Here is a 27,896-nt window from a genome sequence, read left to right as displayed (position 1 = left end):
TATATATGAATGTTTATCAGCCGTCTGGTTTCCATAACACAAGCGAAAGCTTAGTATGGGATCAGATCATGCCGTGTGTGCCTTGTCCTGAAATATTTTATCTCTATGACGATGTCTGTTTTACTTATAAAGAAAGGGAGCGGGTACATTTAAAATAAAACAACAAATGAATATGAGACATAGCATTTTATTTCAATATTCAATAATATTATTTATTGATAGAATATTCAGCATTACAAATACAACGTAAAACAATCTAACGTAGCAAATTATATATAAACTTAATACGACAGCGCCCTAACTTGGCGCCAGCTTAATTAACATTGACTTAAGCACACATACTTTTAACATAATTCACTATATAATATTTATAAATAGCTAATTTTTGAGCATTACAGTCAAGAAAATTCATTCACTCAGTAATTGAATTCACTTAGTTATATAACGAGAAATGTAATTGCAGTGCAAGAGTGAATATTTTACACATTTAATATTTATAATAAGTTCTGTTACCTCTGCATAGAATTCTGAATCTACTGCACATGTAAATACGGCTGCTTCTTCATTACCAGTGACGGAATTCTCTTGCCCATAATGCTGTAGCGAAGAGCTTAACAGCTCTTATCGATATGAAACGATTGCCTCGCAGCTACTGTTGCGCTAAGCAAGTCCATCGATATACACCCCTAGATGTTCAATCAGTCTCTTGTATAAGAACAATTCTTTCTAGAACATTCTTTTATCTATGCCGTTTTATATAAACTGGAAGTGAGCAAGCCGTGTTACATTACGACCAACTTTAACAATTTCATGTATGGCAACAATTTTAAGAAACATAGTGCTAATGCATAAGCACTCGACTTCGAAAACATCAAATACCTAAAATTTTAACAAGTATGAATACACGACAAAATAAAACTATGAGACTTTGTCTATGTAAATAAAAATCGTGTTTCAACAAAATAAACGAGCCTTAATAAAGCAAGTCGGCCGTACAAAATACATCTTAACCTAAATTTTGTACCTCTACCTAACTACTTATGAGAAATTGTGCATGAGTAGAAACGTATTAACCAACAGCAATCCAAATAGGACAGATTATGTAGGAAATGTTTCAATCCAGTAGTCAAAAAATCTTTCAAAATCTGACGTTGCTTACATATTGTTAAATCGTTCTATATTAGTAAGCGATATTTGAAGACTAGAACTAAGCTATCTATAAAGTCTAGGGCATATGACGTTTTGTGGCAACACCATTACTCTAACTCATAAAAAAAATAATAAATATTAAGTACAAATAAAGTTAAAGACTAGAAATAATAGCAGAACCATTTCTTGTGACTAAATAAATAGAAGTGAATAAATAACGAAATGTACACAGGAGTATATACATAAGTACAACAATAAGAATGTACAGATAGCTCCAAAAAGGGAGTACACACTAAAACGTCGATCTGGACCACTAGACTTAGGTCGAAGTTACATGGACAGTCGGCCAACGACAGTACAAAAGTTAGTACCAAAATATTAGTCTAGTACATTTAACGAAATACATGTCGAACATCTACTAGTATGGCTAAACATTGGGATCAAAACTTGGGTGTAATAACTTGTATTATTGATTACACATTAAAATAGTAGGTCAAATTCATTATGGAATTTGATTATAGTCTCAGTGACGGATTGTCCCAAAAGAGTAAGTCCTTTAAGTGTCGTTAGAGTCTGGCCAGCCAAAGCTGAACCCAGTAAAGGGCGGCAAATTTAAAAAATATGGACCTGGTAACATCGGCTTCAGTAGGAAAAATACATTTTGATACTTTTGATATTCATAAAGGTGATCATAGTATATAGGTACATTAGGTACACAACACAGCAGGATTTAAACGTTATTAAAGCAAATGATTTGAACCGTTTTCAACAAAACTGACAACTAACTACGCAGAAACGCCATGATGACATTCAAGATAGTGTGGCCGCCACAAAAAACACTGGGTTCAGCTTTGGCTGGCCAGACTCTATATCATGGCAAAAGCTTGCATTAAAAATAGTATAGTAAATATCCTTAATCAATATCCTATTTGATATAGTTCATTTCTCGTCAATCATCTCAATTTATCAATTACAAATTTAAATAAAAAAATATTCATCTGTTTTTTCGTTAAATAAAAAGATCAATTTGATAAAACCGTAAAGAACATGATTTTAAGCATTATAATACCGAAGTGATATAAGTTTATTAAACTAAATGATAATAATCCGTATTTGAGAATAAATTTTGACTTTCTTTTAATAAAGATGACGGTATTAAGAAAGTAAAAATTTATTTCTTGACAGTGTCTTCTAAACTTGAGTGCGGTGATTTTGCGAGCATTGTTAATGATCTGAAAAATAGCAAAATTAATAAATTATAACTCCAGTAAGTATCTTACTTCTTCACCAAAAGCTAAGTGTACATGATGTTTTTCCCATATCACGATAATAGGTAATATATCATTCCATTAGGCTAAATTATCACAATACAGTAAATCTTATAAAACTAAATTTCATATAATATCAAATATGTAGTATTTTCCCATCATCAGAATAGGTATTAATTTTAGAAACAAAACAATAGACAACATAAACAAAATGAGCTAAAATTAAGACAAAGCAGAAATCATACCTAATAGACTAGAGTAGATAATTTTTGAAACAAAAAAAATCGCAGTCGGATGAAACCCATTAGAAAAGGAGGGGAATATGATAAAAATGTAAGGAAAAATAAATTACGGTCAATCCGAGTTCGGGAAGCGGGAGGGGGGAGCTTTTAAGAGAAAAAAATGGTTTCTCTCGATTTCCGACAAAACTACAAGTCCTATAGAAAAAAGTTCAATGGCAAAGTTGTAGGTAATTAAAAGTTCTACAACTTTTGTATTCACAATTTTTTCACATAACCTAAAAATTTAGGTGAAAAATTCAAAAAACCAAGTTTTTGGTCTTTTATTTCTATCTACTTCAAAATTTATTTTTTTTCTACGAAATTTGGTGGAAACTTACTTTATTATGTCCCAAATACACTGTAATTTATTTGATTGAAAATATTTATTTTTTCGCCTTATTTTGAATTAATACCAAAAAAACAACCTAATTTTCAATCGAAAAGTCACCCGTCAAAATATCAGCTTTTTTCAAAAACTTGGGGTGCCTTTTATTCATTGAAATCTCTACTTTCATATGGTGTAAAAAAATAAACACCACCATAGTAAATGTTCTCAGGAAATGCATACAAACAGTCTGAAAATTAGCTTTTACTAAATCAGGCACACTTCTCGAACTACCTGAAATATTTTTATCGACATCATTTTGCTTTTGAATATGCTGTAAAATATTAAACTTAGAACAGATAATTATTTTTCTTTTGAAATATTACCGAAAAGCCGATACAAGAGAAGATATAGAGTTCAAGAATTGTGCCTGATTAAATTGAAAATTAGGTTGTTTTTTTGGTATTAATTCAAAATAAGGCGAAAAAATAAATATTTTCAATCAAATAAATTACAGTGTATTTAGGACATAATAAAGTAAGTTTCCACCAAATTTCGTAGAAAAAAAAAATAAATTTTGAAGTAGATAGAAATAAAAGACCAAAAACTTGGTTTTTTGACTTTTTCACCTAAATTTTTAGGTTGTGTGAAAAAATTGTGAATACAAAAGTTGTAGAACTTTTAATTACCTACAACTTTGCCATTGAACTTTTTTCTATAGGACTTGTAGTTTTGTCGGAAATCGAGAGAAACCATTTTTTTCTCTTAAAAGCTCCCCCCTCCCGCTTCCCGAACTCGGATTGACCGTAATTTATTTTTCCTTACATTTTTATCATATTCCCCTCCTTCTCTAATGGGTTTCATCCGACTGCGATTTTTTTTATCTTTTCATTATTTTCAAAGGCTTCTACCCCAGTCTATAAGCCATCACCCAAAATCAAACTCAAAACCATAATGATCAAACAAAAGGCAAATAAAAAATGGACGATACAAATGAAGCAAATAATAAAAAGCAATACAATAAAAACAGTGTACCTATTTTTCGGTCTTGTCTTGGGTGTGACTTAAACAATAGCAGCTGCAATGATATAATCATATATTTAGTTTATACAATTAGCATATTTTAATATCAGACTAATGATTTTTATAATATATGCTAACGTACGCAAGCTATAGGTGATAAAAAATTCGTGTGGCACTCGAGGACTGCCGCGGTAAAGCACGTCACACACGGTGAAGATACTATAATATTTTGTGTCAGTGTTTCGGGTCATTTGTAACAGGATGGCGGTTCTACAGGGGTCTTAGTACGCAATGACAAAAAGAAAAATGATGGTCAGAACGCTTATACCGGATACCTTAAGATACTGTAATATTTTATATTAGAGAATCTAAACATAAAATATTATAGTATCTTCACCATGTGTGACGCGCTTAAAGCTATTGCACAGCATCACTTCACTGTGCCGGTTGGAGTGGGGGTTAGGTTTTTTCGTTACGGAATTTTTATATTCAGTCGCCGCGCTCAAAGTCTAAGATAGAAGCTATGCAATAGCTTAAAAAATGTAACAGCTGTATTCAATGCTAAAATAGATGACAAATAAAAGAATGATAACAACAAATAGATACAACTAAGCGTGATTAAAGCATTGAAGATTCAGCGCAATCAAATAAATTGCGTAACTTAAATTATACAGCTAGGGCCAGTAATGCCTAACATGTAAACGAAACAATGAAGGAAAACTACTTATAGAAAGAAGACATTGAAATGAGAGAAAAGGGTTAACTAGACAATAAAATATGCAGCAAATTCTTACCTTCTTTGAGCAGGAATGGGCGGGGATGCTTGTGTGGTCGGTGGTAATGACGCCGGACAGCTTCCAGATAAAGTGGTAGGTTGGTCTTCATCTTCGCGATGGTCTCCTAATATCATCATAATTTGTTATTGCATGATAGAATCGAAGTTACTTATTTCTAAGGATAGAAATATCTTATTTTCTTAAGACATTTTAATTGGTGATATTATCAGGCTAACTATTCTTTTGACTATGTTTATATTTTTTGAAATAATCTGAACCCCCTTGTTTATTTTTGATATTAGATTGAAAATCATAATATAGCAGACTGGATTAAGTTTTCAAATTATACTCTCACATAATATTATATTATCCGATATAACATGCTTAGAGCTATAACTAAACTTTTCTCTTCCTATTTCTACTTCAATACAAATCCTAATTATTTATATTACCTCTAACAATAGGTGTATCTCCAATATAGAATGTAGCAGCTGGTGCTTCAATAATAGCTTCTTTCACCGAATTATCGCCGCTGACTGCGCTTAGTGTGTCCGTGCTGTCGAACATTATTGTACGTTCCTTTGTTTTGGGGATACGGCCGTCTAATTCCTGAAATATTGCTGCTATTATATGACTAGGAAAACGTTTATTTATGAGGGTTTTTTTTCCTTAAAATTAGAGTACTATATGTTATTAGATTTGACATTTTCTTGGTATTTTTTGTGCGTACATCAATGTTTAAAAATAAGTTCGACAAAGATATTGTCCATCATTCAAAATAAAAGGAGTAAATTTTCACATCTGTACTAATATTATAAAGCTGAAGAGATTGTTTGTTTGTTTGTTTGAACGCGCTAATCTCGGGAACTACTGATCCAATTTGAAAAAATTCTTTCGGTGTTAGATAGCCCATTTATCGAGGAAGGCTATAAGGCTATATATTATCATCTCGCTAAGACCAACTGTAGCGGAGCACTGCGGGTAAAACCGCGGAGCACAGATAGTTTGTAATATGTAAGACATTTTTTTTAAATCGTGCTTTTTCCAGACGAGATACGCTTTTACGTTTGAGTACATTATTTTCTCGATCAGATTTAAATATAATAACAATTATCCATCAACATACCAATCTTTCTGTATCAGAGTCAGGTTCGTGAACTTCAAATTGTGAATGATGTTCGCTCGTGGACTGATGCTCAAGGCTCTCCATTTGTACAGCCGTTACTGGGTCCAGGGTATCAAGGGATGAGACCATGGTGTTCGACCCTGGAGGTGGTACCGCTGTTATCTTTCTGATTAGTAACAAGCTTGGTGGGGTAGCAATGTACATAAAAATAATTAGATTAGAAGCAAGGATTAATGCTCATGACATGAATGATTAAAGAGCCGATCTTTATTTGTATTTTCTTTTTTAATTCTAAGCATAAAGTAAATGTATTCTCGTATGTAATAAATGCACATAAAAATCGGTTCTTATAGAAGAACGTACTATGCTTGTTAGTCTGGTACATAATATAGCAGTTATGGTAAGGTAAGAATTACTTTATAGAAATATGAAATGAATAAGGTTATAGCTCTGATGTTGAAGAGGTATTAGCGATGATATTAAAATTTACATATTATAGCGTTTTATAAAGCTTTGATTATGAATGCGTAATTTAGAAATATACATGTTTAGGATGATATAGATTATTGGAATCTGGTAAAGCATTAGGACATGTTACATAGAAATTAAAACAAAGTTTTAAGACAATTTATTTGTAATATCACAGAATAATAACTAGTAGGTAATATCTACATTATAAGGATTATTTATTTAATACCCATTTAGTCAATTAAATAAATTCATATATCGTTTAATTTTCTACAACATGTAAAGTTTATTCAAATTACCTCCAGAAGTAAGGCTTCCTGTCATCGGTGTGTCCACTTCGTAATTGTAAGTAGCTCTTGTAGCATTCGAGCTGGTCGCCTCCAAGCTGTCCGTGCTGCCGAGCATCAAGTCTGCACGAGCCCTGTTATAAGTATGTTAGTTACAGAATAATAATTCCACAATTATCAGTCTTATTTTACTGTGTAGTGAGTAGTCCTATTTTATTTTTACAAATATGTATTACCGTTTAGCCCTTTTTTTATAAATATGTAAGAAATAATATTTTCAGAAATTTAAGCATGAATTAAATATCTTTAAGAGAGTTTTGTCTTTATTTGATTTTTATGAAATTGTCATGTGACGTGTATTAAAACAGGTGGTCCATGCAATCGATGTATTATAATTTTAAAATAATTTACCTGCTAAAACTTCCAGAGGAACTGAGTTCCTCATCCTGTGCACTCCAAGAGCCGCTAGCCGGATCTGTGAATTGTTTTCCTGACACAATACTGTGAGCTATAGACCTCCCGGAGGAGGGCGATAGCTCACGTATTGCGCTTCCCTCTCTAGAGAAATCTAAATCTTCTGGTCTGTCCGCAGACACCGTTATAGTCTGCCTAGAGTAAGTTACAATTTCACCCTCTGTAGTCTGCCTTTCAACTACAGTCATTAAACTATCCAATTCGGAAGGTTGAGATGCTAATGAAGAAGACATTTCTGAGCCCAATGACATGCAACTTTCATCATATTGCACTGTCCGTACTGGAATATCAACTGCACCGTCACTCTCTTGCCCAGTTACTTTTTCCGATACTTTTTTTCCATCAACAAACCGTTGTTGTATTACTGTTGTGGTTCTAACAACTTCTATAACACCACCTTCCGGTAATTTTGGAACTTTAGGTTTATCTTTAGATTTTTCTTCTTGATCTAAAAGTTTCATCATTTCCTCGCAATCTCCGGGGATTGACTCAGCAGAGCCATCACTTGGTGCAGATGCACACACAAAAGATGAAGATTTAGTACATTCTTCAACTACTTCGCCTGATTTTGGTTCTGAAGATTCAGGTTCTGGTACGGGCACAAAGAAAGCTCCTTTGTCATCATATTTCTTTACTGTAACTATTTTAGGTCGCGCCTCTTGCATACGTTGTTCTAAAGCCAACTGTTGATCGATTAGCTTTCTGATTGCGGCCGAATCTGCCAATAATTTTTGAGAAGGACTACCATAACTTCCAACTCTTTGCGATGGACTTCCTCCACCTTTCTGCGAAGGGCTACCACTTTTCTGGGATGGACTTCCTGATTTTTGACTTGGGCTACCACTTTTCATAGGTGGACTACTATCAGAGCTGCTGTCATATGAACGTTTTTCTTGCTCTAAGAAACTACCACTTACAACTTTAGGATCGGCTAATAATAATGCCTCTTTTTGTTTCGCGAGAAGTTCAGCTTTAAGTGCTTCAAGACAGGCAGATTCTAGTCCTTCAAATTCTTTCAGACTTGAAATTTCTATTTCTTCACCTTGGCTTTTGCTTAATATATAACGACGAGGTAAAGAGCCATTAAGTGAGTCTTGAGAAGATGATGAATTTTGTTGGTATTGCTCCATTAATGCCCTTTCAAGATTTTCAAATTCTTGGAGTGAACTAATAGAAATATCATCATTTTCCCCTTTGATTCTAAATCTCATACGAGAAGCCATTTCTGATTCCGATAAACTTCCATACGAATTTCTAAAACTGCCGAAGCTTCCGATGGATTCTTTTTGAGAGCTAAGACTACCAATGCGACTAGCATCAAAATCTGTCATCTCCTCTTCCTTGATATCTTCCAGGGGAATTCGTTCATAATCATATCGTGGATCACCTTCAAATTGCATTTGAATCCAGCGTTTACCAGCTTCAATTTCGGCTAATTCTTGAGCTTGTAGTCTTCTTTGTTCCATTTCATATTGCATATCATCGTCCGATGACCCGGACGTACTGCTTGCACTTTCTTGTTTCTTAGTTGTTTTAGATAAGTATTCTTCTACTTCAGTATCATGGCGTGCCACATATATTTGTGACTTTATCTGCAGGCTTTTACCTTCAGGATCGCTTTCTTGAGCTTCCTTTGCAACCTCCTCAATCACAACAAAATCATCCATTTCACTGGGTTTGTCAACCATTTCAAATTCATCACTTGTTGGTGAATCTTGTTCCTTTTCATAATTACGTAAGGTTCTTTCATCAGTTGTAACTAAAAGTTCTGACTTACTACTTTCAGTTATTAAGTCAGATTTCAGTTCGGGTGTTTCCGATATATCATAAATATCATCTAAAATATATTCACGACCATTATCAGTAGAAAGAGAGCTTTGACTAGGCGCGGACAGAGGTGTATGTGGCGTTGAAATATACTCGTGAGTTTTTAAACTTGAAGCTGAGCTTTGTTTGCTCTCTAATGCTTTTGATTCGTCTGATATAACAGTTGCTTTCTCAGCACTAGTTTTTGGAACAGAAGAATCACTTTTAGATTTCAATATTTCTTCATATTGTTTTGATCCGACAGGTATAATTTCTTCTTCTACATCAACAAATTCTCTTTGACTCGGGGGTCTTTCCATTACTGGAAACGGCACCACACTTATATCTTGCACAGTTTTTTTAATACATTCTTCTTTAATTTCAAGTGGAGGTGCATCATCAGATTTGACTTTAGGGATGCTTGTTTCCTCAGGAATAATAGTCTTTTCAATAGCTGTTTCTTCTTTCGAAGATTTTGTAGTGGATTCAGTAACTATACTGCCAAATTGCTCGATTTCTTGATATGCAGCAGAACCAACTGGTATTATTTCACTTTCAATATCAACAAATTGTCTCTCTGGCCTTTCTATTTTTGTAACAGAGAACGGTTTAGCGTGTTCCGAATACGATGAAACTTTTGTTATTGATTCTTGTACTTCCTCTTTATCTAAATCAAGTTGTGATTGCGAAGATGACATGTCAAGTTTTGAGATTGACGATGATAAAATTTCATCTGTCTTAAGCTGACTGGAAATTGTTGTATCAGATCCTTCTTTATCTTTTAGTGAATCTTCGTCAAATTCAGTACTCTCTGATGTAGTTTCTAGCGGAAAGTGTTCCGGTATCATATCTTTGGGTTGAAATCTCATTTCATGTGACCTTTTCATCTTCCCAACTGGTTCAACAGTATCACTTTTGTAATCTTCTTCTTCACCAGAAACTTCTTCATCACTAGTTTTCTTTGTAAGATCCTTTTCAGATTCATGAAGAAATTGTTCAACATATGTACTACTTTCCATTAGCTCTTCTTTGAGTTCGTGAGCTGAAGGTACTAATGTTTCCGATGCATCTGAAATATCAATGCTAGCTACGTGACTTGAACCATCGGAATCCAAACTTCTCATACTATCTCTAGATGCAAGAGAACTGCATGCTGTGTAATAATCTTTTGAAGTTCTGAGAGATTGTGATGATACGTCATGACTTGTTAAAGCTGTTTCGAATTCTGTTGCACTTTGCGCAGTCATCATAACTTCAACATCCGACGATAGCGGTCTACTTTCTGAATGTTCAAAACTATGATAGTGGCTTTCTCCGGAACTTGACCAACCTTCAATTTCTGAGGCTGAGCGTCTCTCAGCAACACCTAATTTAGATTTAATGTGTTTTTGAACTCTTAGTTTAACTTCAGGACTACCCTTAGAAGATAAGTCTTTATCAGACATTATGTCACTTTCAGTTTCTAAAATAGAGTGAGGTCCACTGTCTGATTTAATTGATATATCTGCATCTAAAGGTGGGCTTGATTCTTTTATTTGAACAGTTTCCTTATTATCTGTATCAGACAATGTTGTTTCTTCTTGAGAGCTTACTTTATGAGATGTGCTATCAGATATTTGACTTTTTTCGTCTTTTTCTTGTGTTGGAGCACTTTTAGTAGCATCATCACCATGCTGAGGCTCCTCAGTAATGACTTCAGGTCTATCAGGGCTTATAAGTATTTTGAATTGGAATTCGGATGGCGACTGTTTATATTTCATACTACCATCGCTTTTTTCACTTATGATTTCGACTTGAGCAGCTTCAATGGACTGCTTAACTTCATCTATAGTTTTTTCTAAAACCGATAGATCCGTTAGAGGTGGAACAGTAACTGAATCTAAATCTACTCTTTCCATTTCTTGTTTCGCTGCATGGAATTCAGCAGATGAGAGGTCTGTGTCATAACCACTGCTACATATATCTTCTAAACTTTTTTCTTTGATAAGCTTCATTTCTTCTTTTTTATGATCGGTTCCAGTGAGAAAAGCTGAATCTGCTTCTGTTGAAAACTCTGATGGATGTAAAGTTTCCGCACTTACTGTAGAGTCCATGGACTTTTGTAAAATCTCAGCTTCATGAGATTCCAAGGATTTTATCATACATTCTGTATCTACGCTATCAGCAGATTTTATCATTAGGTCTTTCGAAGTGCTCATTTCTTCAGAAATTTCTATTGGACCGGGAGACACGTCAGTCTTAGTAGGCTTAGTAGATATATCAGTCTTAAGATCGCTCGCGGGCTTTATTTCTAAAACAGTACCCGTATCAGAACTTTTAATTGCAGTGGTTTCTATTATGCTAGATTTCAGTGACGCTTCTGTTTTTTGTTGTACTGATACTTCTAAAACTTGATCTTCTAATTGTTGCTGGGGAATTTTTACAGGAGATTTAGTAAGTTTTTCTTTTTTTGGAGTATCGGCGTCATGAGGCAGTTCAGGTGCAACTTCCGATTCAGAATGCGTGTCCTGACTTCCAGTACGGCTAAAAGTGCTCTTTATCGGAGACGTAGATACTTTAATTTCCTTAATGAAGTCCACTTCATAAATTTCGTCATCTTTCTTAAATGATTTAGATTTGCTTTTTGGACTACTTTCCGTGGATCCACGTCTCTCACCAGATTCACTCTTGAAACTTGGTGCGTGTGATGCATCTGAACTCAAGTCATCGTGTTCTTTACTTTCAATTACAGATTCTTCTTTGTGATGTTCTACTTTAGAACTTATTACTTTACCCTTTTCAGAAACTTCAACACTAGACACTACTTCGTCTTTTTCAACAATTTTTAAAGTTGAGTCCACGAAAGCGACCTTAGTTTTTGTGTCATCAACCTCATGTATGTCTTCTAATTCACCAGGTTGAGTAAAATATTCTTTTCCCCATTGTTCATGTGATAAGTCTCTTTCTGATATTTTAACTTCAGTTTTTTTCTTCACTGTTTCGTCTTTTAATGCAGTCATGCGTTCTTCTGACTTAGTTTGTCTTCCAGTATATAAACCTTGTTCAGTAAATTCTCTCTCAACTTTAACTATATCCGTATCATCAGTACTTTTAAAGACTGTTTTTGTTTCCATATCCGATCTCTTAGCAGTCGCTTCATGGGCTCTTTCCATTTTCTTTTGAGACGTTTCAGTTTGTTCTCCATCTTTTCGAATAACAGTTTTTTCTTTGATTTCATGTTCTTGCCCCCTTAGCTCATGACTAGTTTTTGTTTTTATTACAAGTGAGTCATCATCGGAAGATGATACCTGCTTCGTCTCAGAGAAAAACTCTTGTCCCGATATTTTTTTAGTCTCAGTCTCTTTATGTGAAACTACAGTACTGAATTCACTTGTTGTTCCAAATTTAGCAATCATATCTGACATAACTGCATCAGGGTCTATGTTTTGAAATTTTAGTTGTGACCCTTCAATGGTTTTATGAATAGAAGACGATGAAGTAGATGTCTCTACTCTCGATTCTGAATAGAAAGTATCAGAAGAAGTAGATCTCTGCATTTCCTCCATTTTGACGGCAAGTTGTTCCTTCTTAATTTGATCAATTACATCAATACTTTTCTCTATCGTACGATCAACTAATTCTATAGCTCCAGTTGTTATAGTGGGCTTGTCTACATTTACAAATGCCAAATTGTCGGCAAGATGTTTTGATGGTGATTTTGGTATGGCGGCAGCGGTTAGAACCTTAGATGCTTCTGTTAAAATATCTGAAAAAGAAAATATGCGTAAGGAAAATATTGACAAACACTCGAACATAGAAAATGTGCAACATCGATATGTGTTAAGAAATTTTTAATCAAAGCTTTGTCCAAAATCAGTATATTATAGAAATTTTATTAAATTCGATCACCTATAAAATATTATACATTTAAGCACTTTTTTATAAATGAACTAAACGCCAATAAGAGATAAAAGAAGTATGATACAAATGTGGCAAAAGCTTGTGTAATGATTGAATGTAAAATAAACAAGAAAGATTTGTGAATCAAAGCGAAACGTTACTCAAAAGTGATGAAAAAATGTTCAAATAAAACTGTGATGCATAAGATATAAAATAATAATAAAAGTACCGCTAAAAAGAAGCGATAACATGAAATCATTGATTCCGTCACATCATGGATCCACTTACCTAAAGCAACGTAAGGGCTCCGCAAGAAAGAAAGTAAAGTTTACTGTGCTGTTCAAATTGGCATACTATTACGGTGACATTTGCAACACAAATATTATGTTTGGGACTGATGGTATTTATGTATTAACGATAAACGTGTTTCGTATCATTTCATGGTTGTGTGTTCCAAGCCATGTAGCTGGCTGTGCTCATTCTGAATTGTTTAGAACAAATCACACATATATTTATTTATAGTATTATTGTGTAAATGGAATTTGAGGTACACATGCGATAATTGGCATAAACAAAAGGTGTGGCAAAAATAATCAATCTACGTTTCGTGTCTACCTGACAATGAGTAAAGTTTCGCCATGACACTACAATACTTTGCCACTACTGACTGCAAAAGCTTAATCGTTTACATATTAGCAATCTTACAAAAATAAATTTTAGGGTATTTTTTTCTTGTCTCCAATTAATTAAAACCATTTCATTAATAAAATATTTCTGCTGTTAGATTTTCATATATTTTATGATGTGCATTTGTATGATTATTTTGTAATTACATACCGCTTTGATGAGCGTCTGTCTCGCTTATTTGACTGTCACCTCCAGATGATGCTCTTGGCGATTGTCTACTTGCATCCAGATATACTGTTTCGGAACCTAATAATGTAACAGTGCAATTTAACAAGTAAAAATGAAATTTATCTGAAACTTATAACAATAACAGTGGAATATGAATAAATGTCCGTTATTAGATTAATATCATACGATCCCTTACGCTTTAGCTTATTAAAATACACACTTTTAATTTAAATTATTTGAATGACTAAGTACAAGTTGAACGGTTGCAATAAATAATTGCAGTCCAAGTGATATCCGCGTAAGTTTTTATTTCTAATATTTCAAATTTAAAATATTTTAAATTAATAACTATACTCAAGAAAAATACCTGTAAGTTGTAGCCCGGATTGCTTTTCCGCTATACTTTCAGCAGCTCTTGCTTTATCTCTCATAGTTAAATCCACCGGGGAAGGCGGCGGTGTTTTAGAAAGTTTTGATGCTAGTTCTGAAAATAAAAATCTTCTTTAATCCTTATTTAAATTGAACATTATGAAATAGCCGCTTGATATGCTTAAAAACATAAGAAACAAAATACAATATTACCATGTGTTATATGACTTGAATCAATTCGAATAAGTGCCCCTTGCGATGATATATCTTCTAGAAGGTTCGAACACCTTCTATTCAATTCTTTAATGTCCCTGACTTCAGATTCCTCTTCATCAGGCTTTGCCACTGTTTCACCTTCTTTTACGTCTTCCGTAGCGGCCTGCTTGGCTTCATCAATCTTTGCATATAATTTAGATTCCAACCGCCCTTGAGTTTCAATTTTTTTCTCTGATTCCGATTTTAGCTCTGTACTTTGTTCGGTACTATCAAGAACCTTTGATTTATCTTGTGATTTCTCTTCATATTCACTCAATTTACTTTCAGTCATCATTGAAGTATCATGTGAAGAACTAGATGCTATTTGAACAATTTTAGATGTCGACCTCTCTTCTTCAATAAATTCTTTACTGAGAGTTATTCCATCAGATGCATCAGATGCTAATGTTTTCGATACGTCCATCGATGAATGATCTTCTGAGAATGTTTTTTCATCTATAGATCGTGAAGTTTCTTTTACACTATCTATAGATACTTTTGAGAAATCTTTGGTTAAGTCCACTGTTGAATCTTTTGACAGTTCATTGGTAGCAAAGTCTCTAGACGTATCCTTACTATCGATTGAAGATTTTGAGTAATCTTTGGTCAAGTCAAGAGATTTTTTTGACAAATCAGGTGTTGCACGATCTTCAAATTGTTCCTCTGCTTTGTATTCATCCTTATGGTCAACTGAGGTTTTGGATGAATCTTTCATTAAATCAGCCCCACTCATCTTAGAAAAATCTGCTGATGTTCCTTCTTCTATTACAGACTTTTGATCGTCATCTGAAGATTTAGTTAAGGTTGATACAACGGTAGTAACAGATGATTCCGTCGTGGACTTTGAAATTAGATCTGAACGTAAAATGCTATCAACGTAGTGAGTTTTCTTGACAAATTTTTGAGGCATTATCTCGAAATCTCTTTGCATAGTACTGCTAGGCCCAGATTGTTGTTCAATGCTAACTCCATCTGAAGAAACGCCAGGATCTACTGGTTTTCCTTCTTCAAAAAATTCAGCCTGAGGAGATTATAGTAAAGATTTGTTAAAATAAATATTAATTTATATATCATTTGTATTTATTTTTCAAAGAATGAACCATTATTATTTTATTTTTAAACTGCCTACCTCTTTTTCCGGAAAATCATCTGCATCATCTAAAGAATCGGTACGTTTTGTTTCAAAACTTGTAGGAATTATTATTCCTTCAGCATCTGATGAAGGCTCAATAATTTCTAATACCTTAGCTTTATCCATATCTGCAAAGAAACGTCAAATTATAATAATCATTTATTGAATCGTGAATAAACATCAACCAAAGTACAATATAATCAACACTATCTATACTAATATTATAAAGAGGAAAGGTTTGTATGTATGTATGTATGTATGGTTTTCACGCATAAACTACTGGACCGATTTTGATGAAATTTGGCACAGATAATCTTTAGACCCTGAGAAAGAACATAGGCTACCTTTTATTGCGAAATATGTATCACGGGCGAAGCCGGGGCGGACCGCTAGTATAATATAAGAATAATAAATCAAAATAATATACCTGATTCAGAATCCGTATAAATCTGTTCTTCAATTTCGTCAGGAGAACTTTGAACTGAGAAAGTTCTGGCGTGCTTTTTCTTTGGTAATATTATTATTTCTCCGCTATCTCTGGATAAGCTTTTCATAAGAGCAGGTCTTTCTTTATGAATTTTGGTTTCTTGGGGTACAAATTCTTTTTTAATTTCATCAATTATTTTTTCTTTTGATTTGCTGATTTCGGTTTCATCAATTTTATCATCTTCTTTTGTGATTTCTTTCTCAACTTCTTTTTCATAAACGGGTTCATCGGAAGAAAGATCTACTTCTTCAGATGCTTGTTTGATAATAATTTCAATATTATCGGCCATCTGCTTCATTGCGGAATCGGATTTCTTTAATTCAATTTTAGTTTCACTTTCAACGAATTTAACGGTTGCTTTCGGTTTAATTATATCTTCTTCGCCTTCAATTTCAGATTCAGCAATTCTTTCCAATGATATGGCTGGGCTTATACAAGAATGTCGTCGTTCTTCTTTATGGGGAACTTTAGCGTCATAAGTTCTTTTCTCAGTTTCTATTGTTTCTTTACTTTTAAATTCTTTTTCAATAGTTGGACTACGAGTCGCTGCTACAATAGATCCTTTTTGTAATATATCATCAATGACAGGCTTAATTTGCTCTTTTGTAATCTCTTGGGTATCTATTATGGGTAGCTCTTTTGGAATTGATTTTTTTGTTTCTTTAGTATCACCCATCAATTCGGCAATTTCAAGTTTACTCAGAGTATCGGTTCTTATTTTAGTAATGTCAAATTTAGGTTCACTTGTTTTTGCTTGTTGTGTTTTTATTTTCTCGTGTCTAGATTTCGTTTCCTTATTAGAAGTACCCGGGATGCTGACTAATTCATCTAGTAGACGATCATCTTCTATGTCGTTTTCATCAACGATTTTCTGGGATTTACTAGAAACTTTAATTTCTCTTGAAAAAGAGGACCGTTTGCGCTCTGAAACTTTTGTTGAACCGGATTGTCTGCCGTCGGGATATTTAATGGTTTCTGTTATTGTAATCTTTTCTATCTCTTCACCAGAAGGCGTTTTAAATACTTCTGTAACCGTAGTTATTGTTATTTCCTCTCCCGCATCACCAATTTTTGTATCAACTTTCGTAGACGTTGTGTTATCTTCTTCATTGCAAGGTTCACTTTCTTGGATATTATATTGTTCGTCATGACTTATTAGTTGTTCTAAAAGCGCACTTGTAATATCTGTTTCTTTATAGGATTTAACCGATTCCAATACTTTCGTCGAGGTTGTCTGTTTGCCAGAGGGATATTTGGTTACTTCCGTAATTGTAGTTTGAATTATCTCATCTCCTGATGGAGTTTTATTTTTTTTAGTTTTAGTGGTGATTGTTATAATTTCGCCTGAGTCACCAGTTTTTGTCACAACATCGCATGTGCAACTTTCATCGTCTAACGTCACTGTGTCATCAAACTTCATTTTATCTGTTTCTTGTTCAACTTCTTCTTCTTTACTAGTCATAGTTTCATGACGGTAACATGTTACAGTTTCTGAAACATTGGTAGCAACTATTTCATCACCGCAGGCATATTTTGTATTTTCGGTAACAGTAACTCTCGTAACTTCGTCACCATCCGGAGTTATAACAACTTCTGTCAGGGTCGTAGTAGTTATCTCTTCACCATCAGGTCCAACGCGTGTTTCAGTTTTTGTTGATATTGATTTATCTTTTTCATCTGATAGTGTTTCATCAAAATCAAATTCTTCCAAATGCTTCATAATTTCCGATAAATCAGTTTTCGTTTCTGGTTTACCAGATTGTATTGTTTCTGAAACACTCGTTGATGTTGTTTCCTTACCAGAAGGATACTTTGTATTTTCAGTAACAGTTTTCGTTAATTTCTCCTCCCCAGTTGGTAGTTTTGTTAATTCAGTTTTTGTCGTTATTGTTATTACTTCTCCAGATGTACCTGTCGTTGTTTGCACATCTATTGAGGTTTCATCTGCATCTGTTGACTTTTCAGTGGACTCTTTTACTAAGTCAATTTCTTCCTTAAGTGACGTAGGAATAACACGAGTATGTTTTTCTTCATTTTTTTCTATCTTGGCGAATTCTACCGTTTGACTTTCAGGTATCTGTTTTATTTCTGAAGATGTGTCCAAAGACGTTGATTCTGATGGTTTTGTTATAATTATTAGATTACTCTCACGTATGGACTGTTGTTCGCGTTCGTTACTCAAAAATTTATCTGTTATCAATTTATCAGAACTGAAATATAAAATGATTACAGTAGTAATTAGTAAACTGCAATCCAAACATAATTTTATATTGCAAACATATTTCTTACCTGATCTCGGCAATATGTGGAAGTTTGTGAACGTAGTCAGCGACATGATCTTCAGGGAAAGCTTCTACGTCATCAAGTGAATCACCATGTATAAGTTTTGCAACTTTAGATGCGTCTGATTTGCCTTAAATTGAAAAAAATATGCCTGTTATATTAATATGTTATATTAGTTTTTTAAATATTGTTCTTTCCACATTCCTGTCTGCAATAGTAGTTCTATTTTCGATTTGTTTCCGTATGTAATATAAAGTATATTCAATTAGACTAAAAAATATATTTAAATTAAAGTAATTAATTGAATTAAATCCAAATAAAATAAATTATTTATCGAAGTATAATTAATATTTAATTACCATCAACAATATTATTTAAATATTATAGAAGATTAAAAATTAAATACCCAATGACTTCTTGCTTTCAACTTCTTTAACGTCCACTTTATCTTTTACATAATCGACGTGAGTTCCTTGCGTTCTAATATCGTCTTCGGATTCTTCAAACGTATAATCTCTAGATTCTGTTAAACTCCGAGCATCTGATGGCCGTTTTTCTTCCAAACGAAGTTCACCTACAGATCCCGACTCTGCGGATATTATAGATTGCCGTTTTGCATCTGTAACAAAATAGATAATATTTACTTTGCGATTGGTACAAAACGCTTTATGATAAGATATAACAGCATACCTTTATCAATGGAAATATCAGTTTTCTCAAAATCTTTTATCATATCCTTTACAGATTTTGCTGTTTCTGTCTTATCTGGTGCATGATCACTATCTTTTTGTCCTTCTTCTTCGGACGATGTTTTTTTATCAGTTACAGCATCTTCTGAACTTATTCTATCAGAGATACCTTCAGATGATTTTCTATCAGAAATTTCAATCTCTCGACTGCTTTCTGAAGAAATTTTATCGGAAGCTTCGTCTTTTTCAAACGAATGATCTATTTCTTCAGCTTCAGTTACAATCATTTGAAACTCTTGTTTTGATTTTTTTGATTCAGAATCAGGTATTAAATCACTCAATTTAGATATTGAAACAGATTCAGTTCTCGAATGTCTTTTTGGTGTAACTTTTTTAAATATCACGTCCACGTCTTTTTCTTCGCTTGTTTCCGTACTTTGTTTATCGGAATCTATTACTTTAGGATCAATCCGCATAGATGTAAATCCGACACTTTCTTCAAATTTCTCATCACCAAAACCACTTCCTGAATCGGCTGTTTCTTCATATTCTGCTCTTTCATCGAAATCAGAGGATGAAACCTTTGCTTTCATATCAGACTGATCTGATTTTAAGGATTCTGCTTCGGAATGACGCCTTGAATCTGTATGTTCAGAATCTTCAAGAGAGTCTGAGTAAATACGTTTGGAGAAGAAACATTCTTGAACTGAATCATCTTCTGGGACCGTTTCTATAAATTGACGAGCCTTTGCGCTAATAACAGGTGATTCTTTAAGAGGGACCTGATAATAATATAAAGAATAAATGTTAAATGTTAATAAGACATTGGTAGGTACTTTAAAAGAAACTACACAACAATAACTTTTATCTCGTCATTGAACAATGGTAAAAAAATGTGACCATAGAATTTAATGAAATTATTTTCATACCTTTTCGGGCTCCTTTTGGCCATGTGTACTGATATGACTACGAGAGGTATATTCAGTTTCATATTGTAAGAATTCTTGAGTTTGAATCTTTGATGATTCAATTTTGATTGCAGCTATCTCTTCTTCCGGTTCCTCAACCTGTTTGTCCAGTGTTGGCTTATGGGCAGGACTCATTCCAATTTGATCTTCCAAATCAGAAAATTGTGACGATTCATCTAATGAATCGCTTCTGTGCTTAGAATAGACCTGAATAAAATGTATTATTATTTAACCTCTATTTAAATAATAGTAATTATAAGCGAATCTATTTCTAATATCTAATCTAATATCTAATATATATTATAAAGGCGAAACTTTGTAAGGATGTATGGATGTATGGATGTTTGTTACTCTTTCACGTAAAAACTACTGAACCGATTACAATGAAATTTAGCACACATATAGAGGGTAACTTGGATTAACACATAGGATAGTTTTTATCCCGGAAATCCCACGGGAACGGGAACTATGCGGGTTTTCCTTTGCAAACGCGGGCAAAGCCGCGGGCGGAAATCTATCTAGTATATTATAAAGGCGAAAGTTTGTAAGGATGTATGGATGTATGGATGTTTGTTACTCTTTCACGTAAAAACTACTGAACCGATTACAATGAAATTTAGCACACATATAGAGGGTAACTTGGATTAACACATAGGATAGTTTTTATCCCGGAAATCCCACGGGAACGGGAACTATGCGGGTTTTCCTTTGCAAACGCGGGCGAAGCCGCGGGCGGAAATCTAGTAATCATATAAATTTTACCTTAGATTCTGTCTGTGATACAAAACTGATGTCCCTTTCAGTACTTTGTTGTAAATCCGCCAATGAGTCCCCCTTTTCAGCTGCAGATGGTGACTCCTGTGTTAATTTACTTTGTATTTCAGAGCCAGGAGAATCTGTTTTTGTTTTGCTTATTTCCGATTTTGCACTTGTTACTGATTGAGTTTCAATCTACAAAATTAAAATTGTAGAATAAAAAGATTTATTAATGATACATTTTATTTAAAAAAATACTAGGTCTTATTTAAGAAGTTAATTTCATATTTACCCTTTCCTTCGACCTATCATCCATAGACACATCTTTTTCTTCAAACGTTTCTGTGATTTCTTCGTCACTTACTTTACTACGCAGTTCATCAGTCAATTGTTTTTCTAAAGTTTTTCCTTTGAAAGAAATAGCTCCAGCTCCTTTTTTGTCATCATCGTCTTTCTTGTCATGGTCGTCTTTTCTATCAAGACCGTTCTTTAGTTCAGATTTTTTGTCAAATATTTGTTTCCCAAGATCAAACTTTCGTAATTTATCCTTTTCAGCTTTAATAGTTGTTTGAGATTCAGTTTCCGTTTCAGAGTCGGTAGATTTCTTTAAAAATTCACTATCTTCCTCAGAAGATACTTGGACTATTGTTGAATCCGTCCTTGCCGATTTTGTGAAAGATTTTGATTTATCTTCAAATTTAATTTTCGAGTCAAATTGTTGTATCGTCTCCTTGACAGATTTAACAACTTCGGTATGTTTAGTAGATTCAACAGAAACTTTGTGAATTTCTTGTGTTTCTATTTCTTGTTGTGTTTCCATTTGTTTTGCCTGCTCTCTTACAAATTCTTGAGTATATTCTACAGCTTGGTCATGCTCCATTGTATGCTTTTTCAAAGCTTCTCTAGTTAATTTTATTGTTTTCGTAGTATCTATTTGTGGTTCCTTCGATATCTTTGTTTCAAAAACACTAATTTTGTCTTTTAAAGTAGCCTCCGCAACATCTCTCTCTTCCATAACGAGTTCAGGTGACTTTTCTCCGTCCTCAAGTTTCTCAGCAACTCTTGCACTATCAATTTCTTTCTGAGAAATAACATCTTTAGAAAACGAGTCTTTTGTTTCTACCGTTTTAGTTTCAATAGTTTCTGACGTCAATGATTTTTTCGGGGTAATAACTATGTTTGAGAAATCACCCGATGGAAAACGCATGGAATCGTTACGCATATGCCTTTGCAAATGTTTAGGTGTAGGTTTTGCAGGAGACGATGGGTCGAATTTTCTGAATTGTTCCACCTTATGTTCTTTAATTTCTTCTTTCTTTTCCTCTCGAACTTCTTTTAGAACTTCAGTTTCTTCAACTTCAGTAGTTTCAGGAGAAGTTTTAGAACGTGTTCTCTCTAATTTAGGTTCCTTTTCTTTTACCTATACAGTAATATAAAATTATTAAAATGAAACGTAAACTAATTTATACATTTTAATTTATTTAAAGGGCTTTATCGCTTTGCCATCGCCCCTAAATTATACATATAAGGGATGGAAAATAAACTTACCTGTTGTTCTATATCTTGGAATTTCTTAATATCAGGTTTTATTTGTGTTTTAATTTCAATTATTTCTTCTCTTATTTCCTTCTTTTGTTTCGATGCTGGTATTTTACTTGAACTCAATTTTTTAGTAATTTGCTGTTTGCGTTCTGCAACGCTACGTTTGACATCTGTAAAAATGATTATTTCTATCAATTTGTTACACCTTAAACTATTTACATTGTTGTTTGATAAATATACTTTTACTACTAAAATGATATTATGTCGAATTGAATTTTCCATCTGTATAAAATTACATATAGGCACACCCCGGACACTCCATACAAAATTATCGTTTTGACAGTCACACTGTAGAGACTGCAAATGTGTGTGTTAACGCTTTATGGTTGGCACATTTGTGACTAGCAAACAGCACAATATCTAACCATTTTCTACGAAAAACGATTATCACAAATCCAAAATAATAAAATTACTTTGAGTCAATTTGATTAATGTTGTCAATCTTTCTTTGCGTATCGTCCTTGTAGAAAAATGTGGACCATTTTTAGACTGATCGTGCGGGGTGAGGTAAGTGTTTAATTTTGGCGGGAGGCGGAGAGTGTCCGTTCTGTAGCGTTTAGCTACTATAATAGTAGTATTCTGTGATATAGGTATAAAAAAAACAACTGTTACCTTCGTCTTCCTCACTCTCTTCACTAGGTGTAGGTGTTCTCTCAACCTCGCTCTTATCAATCACAGATTTTTCTTCGGGAGAATATTTAGCCTCATCTTGATCGAGATCTTCAGTGCGCATGCGTTCAGATATATGACTATCATCGATTGTCTCTTTAAGTTTATTGTCTTCTTCAGCTGTATAAGAATACGTTTAAAATGTATTTTATAAGATTATATAAATTTAAAAGGTTATTAGAATACGATAATATATATATAGTTTTTATGTCATAGTCGGCAAAGGAGCTGGTGGGCCGAAATGTTTTTAAAAATTTGCAGGATTGTTGGCTTTTAATGGTATATGATGTAGAAATGATTGACAAGGAAAGGACTGGCAATGAGATGGATTTAAGTTATTTTAGTAATGTAATTTTAATTAAATTATTATTAAATATTAACTTTTATCATATGTTTCGTAAAATTGTAACACTAGAATATTGGCTAACAATAAAATTTATGATTAGTGCATACTGATACCTTTGTAAGCCTCAATTTCTTCAGATTCTTGTCTCTCTTGATAAATATTACGTAGGATACGTCTCTCATTAGTGCCTTCTGATTGTGGTGCAATAATGTCATCTCTACCGATACGGCATAAAGCCAATTCTAACGAATTATCTGAAATAGGAGCTTTATGCAATAAATATCATTTTTACAGGTTCACTTATTTTCTGTAATTTAATTTAGAGTCGGGGTATTAATAATATTGTAATATCAAGTTTGGCAATATTGTAATATCAAATGAAAACTAGCTTAGTATGCGTGTAATAAAATAATACCAAACTTGTAGAAAGCTTATTATTTGATGTAACACATGATATTATTAATGTATTTTACTGGGATTATGTTACAATAAATAAAAATAAAGAAACGAATATAATCATAAAGATATGTGGTAGATAATTTGCGAATTTTGTAACAGGCAACATAACGATAACCATAAACCCTTAAACTATATTTCTAAATATTTTTAGATTTATTTAATAGTCCTACCTTGAGCCTTAGTACCAGACTGTGTCTTCCACAACTTAAGCATCAACTGAGCCTGTTCTGCTGCTGTGATCCGTTTCGCTTGTATCTGGTTGACCGTAGCCACGCTAACTCCTAGCTCGTAGGCTAACGCTACCCAGTCTTTTCCTAGCAGGGTACAGATGTCTTCAAGCCTATGGAAACAAAGGATAAAATATTTAAATTTGGGAACACATTTGAGTATGATTTCCATAAATACACGTTTAAAGTTAGGAATATATTTCAAGCTATGGTAGCTGATAACTGGATCGATTTCAGAATGCACATTTGAAATTATTTTATACCTTTTATTTATTGGAATAGATTACTTACAATATTTTATATATATTTTTTTTATAATAAAGAGGCTATAAATGGTTATAATACAATAATTATAACGGAATTTAAGTTACCTTTTTTTCTTTTAGAAATAAAACATACTTTTTTTTATTGCAATGCACAATAGTGCATATTATAGTATACGGGTAAGGATGGCTAATGTATTAATTATTCATAATATAGTAAATTACTAACTATTATTAATAATAATTACCTTGGGTCACTGAGCCTCTGTCTCCATATTAACTCCTGCTCTTCAGTGCGTCGCGGCAATGTGTCCGATTGTATTGGTGATATCCTCTCTGATGGGATGTCGTCTGGCACCATGATGTTAAGCACGGCAATCTGGAATAGGTGATTAGTTTAGTTATAATTAGAAAAATGGTCAGAATACTGATGTGACAGTTTTCTGGCCATTTTTCCAGAAAATGGCAATTCAGTATTCTGGCCAGTTCCTGTTTTATTTTTGGAAGCCTGAATGTGCAATTCACAGAAAGTTCTTTTTGCAGATTGCATTTAATACAATAATGTTACATCAATTTTTAATGATGTTGGAGTAAATATCCTTTTTAAGGCTATGCCTCTGTAACTGACTACTTGCGATTTTATCTTTTGGATATTAGTTTGAACATTACAAAAAGCGAGCACATTAAAATTTCATTCAATATTTCAAAGACAATATTTTCTTAAGACGATCTAATCATTTCTGATAAGATTTCAATAATAGAAATTTAACTTTCAATTAACCCATTGAGCCCCGAACGGCCCGATCGGTCCACGACACAATAGTTTTTCTATTGTGTCTGTGATTCCGGGGCCTGAGTTATTACCTAAATAACAATACAAACCGGTGTTGGCGACGGTTCCCCTTTCGGAACCTTCGGGTCCCTCATGAACTGGCAGCGGCAGATCGGCTCCAGATCCTGGGTCTTGATCATCACGGGGAAGGCCACCCGGTTCTCCCGGAACGCTCTGAACGGTATGGACAGCTGTTCACCGGACTTGGCCACTGGGACCAGGTTCCCGCCGAATTCTAGGTAGATTGGTTTGCCTTCGTGTACCTGATGAATTTATGAACTTTAGGTTAGTATGGGATGTGATTTTAAGTTTTTAAGCGTGATAAGTATATTACTCTTACAAATAATGCAATTTTTAATACCAACTTAGTAGAGAAAAGCCCATTTCTCTACTGAGTTGGTATTTAAAAATGCATTTATAATGAATACGAAAATTGGAATCGAGTGTCTAGATAATTATTCCGTCATTGGTAGATGAAGTTATACAAATCATTTATTTCAATTAAATTGGGACATATGGCTACTTTTCTGTCAACTTTAATTGCGTGTGGTTTTTTAAATCCTACTATTAGTCAGTTCTTTAAAGAAACGAATCTTCAATGGCGGCGCTTATCATTCCCTCTCGCTCACACACGGCCGTACGGTATGCAAAAAAAAATAGGGTAAAGTAAAATGTATTTAAATTTCCCTGTTATAATTTTTGGAAGAAGTGTACAAATACAACCCTCGAATTTAAGGTTTTTGTGGGGGGGGAGGGGAGGGGGGAGTGGTGGGAATCCCTCCTCCAAAGGGGGGGGGGGGGTGAGGAGTCACTTAGTTTCTGAGATATTGGAGTTTAAAGTTTTGAGAATTGCCTTGAAATTGCAAAAAAAAAATATGGACAAGAAATAATATGAACTTTTCACAGTAATATCACCAAGTTTCAAATCGTGGGTAATTATTGTATCGGCGAGCCTAATTTTTTTTTTTTAGTTTGTAACATTTTGGCCATTTATATTTAGAATGACAATTATGTATTTGCTATAGTAAATAATATTTTCTTTAATAATATATTCTTTGGGGAAAGTTGTTCAGTTTATGGGCTAATTACGAGACTACGAGTATTAATGGGGATTTTGTTGCGTTCTGTATATGTTATTTGATAGTTCATATAAATACACAAATATCATAACAAAACAGTTTGTCAACAAACAAATTAAAATAATTAACAAAATAATAAATAAAATAATTATCAATTTACGTTATTATATCAATTTATTTTCTTTTTTGCTGATCCTACCATCTGTCAAAGTCAGCTTTGGCCGCCATTGAAGATTCGTTTCTTCATTGAACTAGCTAATACTATTATAAAGGCGAAAGTTTGTAAGTATGGATGTATGGGTGTTTGTTACTCTTTCACGTAAAAACTACTGAACCGATTACAATGAAATTTAGGACACATATAGATGGTAGCTTAGATTAACACATAGGATAGGTTTTATCCCGGAAATCCCACGGGAACGGGAACTATGCGGGTTTTTCTTTGAAAACGCGGGTGAAGCCGCGGGCGGAAAGCTAGTATAGCATAAAGGAATGTCTTAACTCGAAACTCAATATTTTATATTTATATTATTATCATATATTTACCTCAACATCTCGGCTCTTAGCGACCTGTATGAACCGTTCTATACGTTCCAGAGTTTTATCTTCCTTATCATCAGTAACGCAGAACATTCGCAACTGAGCTTGTGTTTCATCTGTACGTTTAGCATATACTACGAAACGGGCCATGAATGGAACGTGTATCGCTTCCCTGTGAAGAAATAATAAACATATTCTGTGAATAAACATATTTTTACCAAATAATATATTTGGTAAAAAAATGACATTATGATCGCATCATATTTTTAGTGGTAAAACACTTTTAAAAACCTTTAAGATGATGCTTCAGAAGAAGAGCGTTAAAAATTGAAAATTTACATCCACATTATGTGTACCTGTATAACTCTGTTGCCATTTTCGTAGCATCTTCAACATGCCTGCAATCGATGAGCCAATATCGAGCAGACACAGTTGTCGTGAAAGATACGCAATCGTTCACGAATGTCAAAGGCGTATTTTCCGTAACGTCCTCCCAATGAGCGCGATTTGTTCCTCCTAACATGAATAATTGCTTGTTGAATTCACAAGTCACAGGTCTTTAATTGCTTACAAGTTCTCTTTGAAATAAAGTAGCTATAAGGCAGAAGAGCGGCTTTTACGCTTTTCCTATCTGCCATATGTACCTATATCATTACGCATGCAAGCTTCAATCTACCTCAAAATACTTGTACTGAGCAAAATACATAACAACATTTGTTTGAGAATTCGTGTTTCTTACAATTCATTCGACTTGTTGAGTTTATTTCAATAAAACATGATCAGGTCAGAAATTGAATAGAAAGGTCAACAAATAAAACAAAAAATGTTCCAAAACGGCCTATAGCAAACACACAACAAGCAAGGACGGCATACCACAGAAAAAAATAAAATAAACAACATACCGTTTTCAATCTTTGTCATGAAAAAGTGATTAGATGTGACACACTCTTATATGGTAAAACCTGTTAAGCACTGTGCTGTATTTTTAAAAAATAAATTAATGATTTTGCATTCTGATTAATAAATTTTGCAGTTTGTAATTTCGGAAAACAGATCTCTCGAAGGACATTCACTGGAAAAAATAAATAAAAAACAAAAAATCCAATTGGCGTGCGTCATTTGGTCCAGATTAGTGAGTAAAATGACAAATTAAATGATACAAAAAATATAAAAGATGAAAACGAAAGAACATAACTGATAGGCCGTTTTGGAAAAGAATTATC

General features: G+C 33.6%; 1 protein-coding gene across 1 annotated transcript in view; it reads right to left on the bottom strand.

The window, feature by feature from the left end:
- Positions 1-167: 167 nt before the first annotated feature.
- The window catches only part of LOC149897905 (uncharacterized), a 72,397-nt gene continuing 44,668 nt past the window's right edge, over positions 168-27,896 (bottom strand). The window contains exons 28-52 of the mRNA XM_090115679.1: positions 27,030-27,189; positions 26,680-26,845; positions 25,105-25,317; positions 24,471-24,601; positions 23,903-24,072; positions 23,387-23,527; positions 22,871-23,047; positions 22,205-22,368; positions 20,949-22,076; positions 20,663-20,851; positions 19,862-20,107; positions 18,934-19,714; positions 18,650-18,862; positions 18,250-18,373; positions 15,901-18,170; positions 15,471-15,601; positions 14,300-15,362; positions 14,085-14,201; positions 13,700-13,795; positions 7,115-12,728; positions 6,716-6,837; positions 5,949-6,088; positions 5,275-5,431; positions 4,841-4,946; positions 168-2,381 (exon numbers count right to left, since the gene is read on the bottom strand). Coding sequence (XP_089971805.1) covers positions 2,321-2,381; positions 4,841-4,946; positions 5,275-5,431; positions 5,949-6,088; positions 6,716-6,837; positions 7,115-12,728; positions 13,700-13,795; positions 14,085-14,201; positions 14,300-15,362; positions 15,471-15,601; positions 15,901-18,170; positions 18,250-18,373; positions 18,650-18,862; positions 18,934-19,714; positions 19,862-20,107; positions 20,663-20,851; positions 20,949-22,076; positions 22,205-22,368; positions 22,871-23,047; positions 23,387-23,527; positions 23,903-24,072; positions 24,471-24,601; positions 25,105-25,317; positions 26,680-26,845; positions 27,030-27,189 — 13,880 coding nt within the window. The 3' untranslated portion in view covers positions 168-2,320. The remainder of the gene's footprint in view (positions 2,382-4,840; positions 4,947-5,274; positions 5,432-5,948; positions 6,089-6,715; positions 6,838-7,114; positions 12,729-13,699; positions 13,796-14,084; positions 14,202-14,299; positions 15,363-15,470; positions 15,602-15,900; positions 18,171-18,249; positions 18,374-18,649; positions 18,863-18,933; positions 19,715-19,861; positions 20,108-20,662; positions 20,852-20,948; positions 22,077-22,204; positions 22,369-22,870; positions 23,048-23,386; positions 23,528-23,902; positions 24,073-24,470; positions 24,602-25,104; positions 25,318-26,679; positions 26,846-27,029; positions 27,190-27,896) is intronic.

Source organism: Colias eurytheme, chromosome 24, assembly GCF_061535395.1.
Source record: "Colias eurytheme isolate Ceu_HAF_F1 chromosome 24, ilColEury1 Martin Lab GWU primary, whole genome shotgun sequence".
In the NCBI taxonomy this organism is placed as follows: domain Eukaryota; kingdom Metazoa; phylum Arthropoda; class Insecta; order Lepidoptera; family Pieridae; genus Colias; species Colias eurytheme.
Note: the sequence above shows the minus strand (reverse complement) of the source record. Positions and strands in the feature narration are given on the sequence as shown.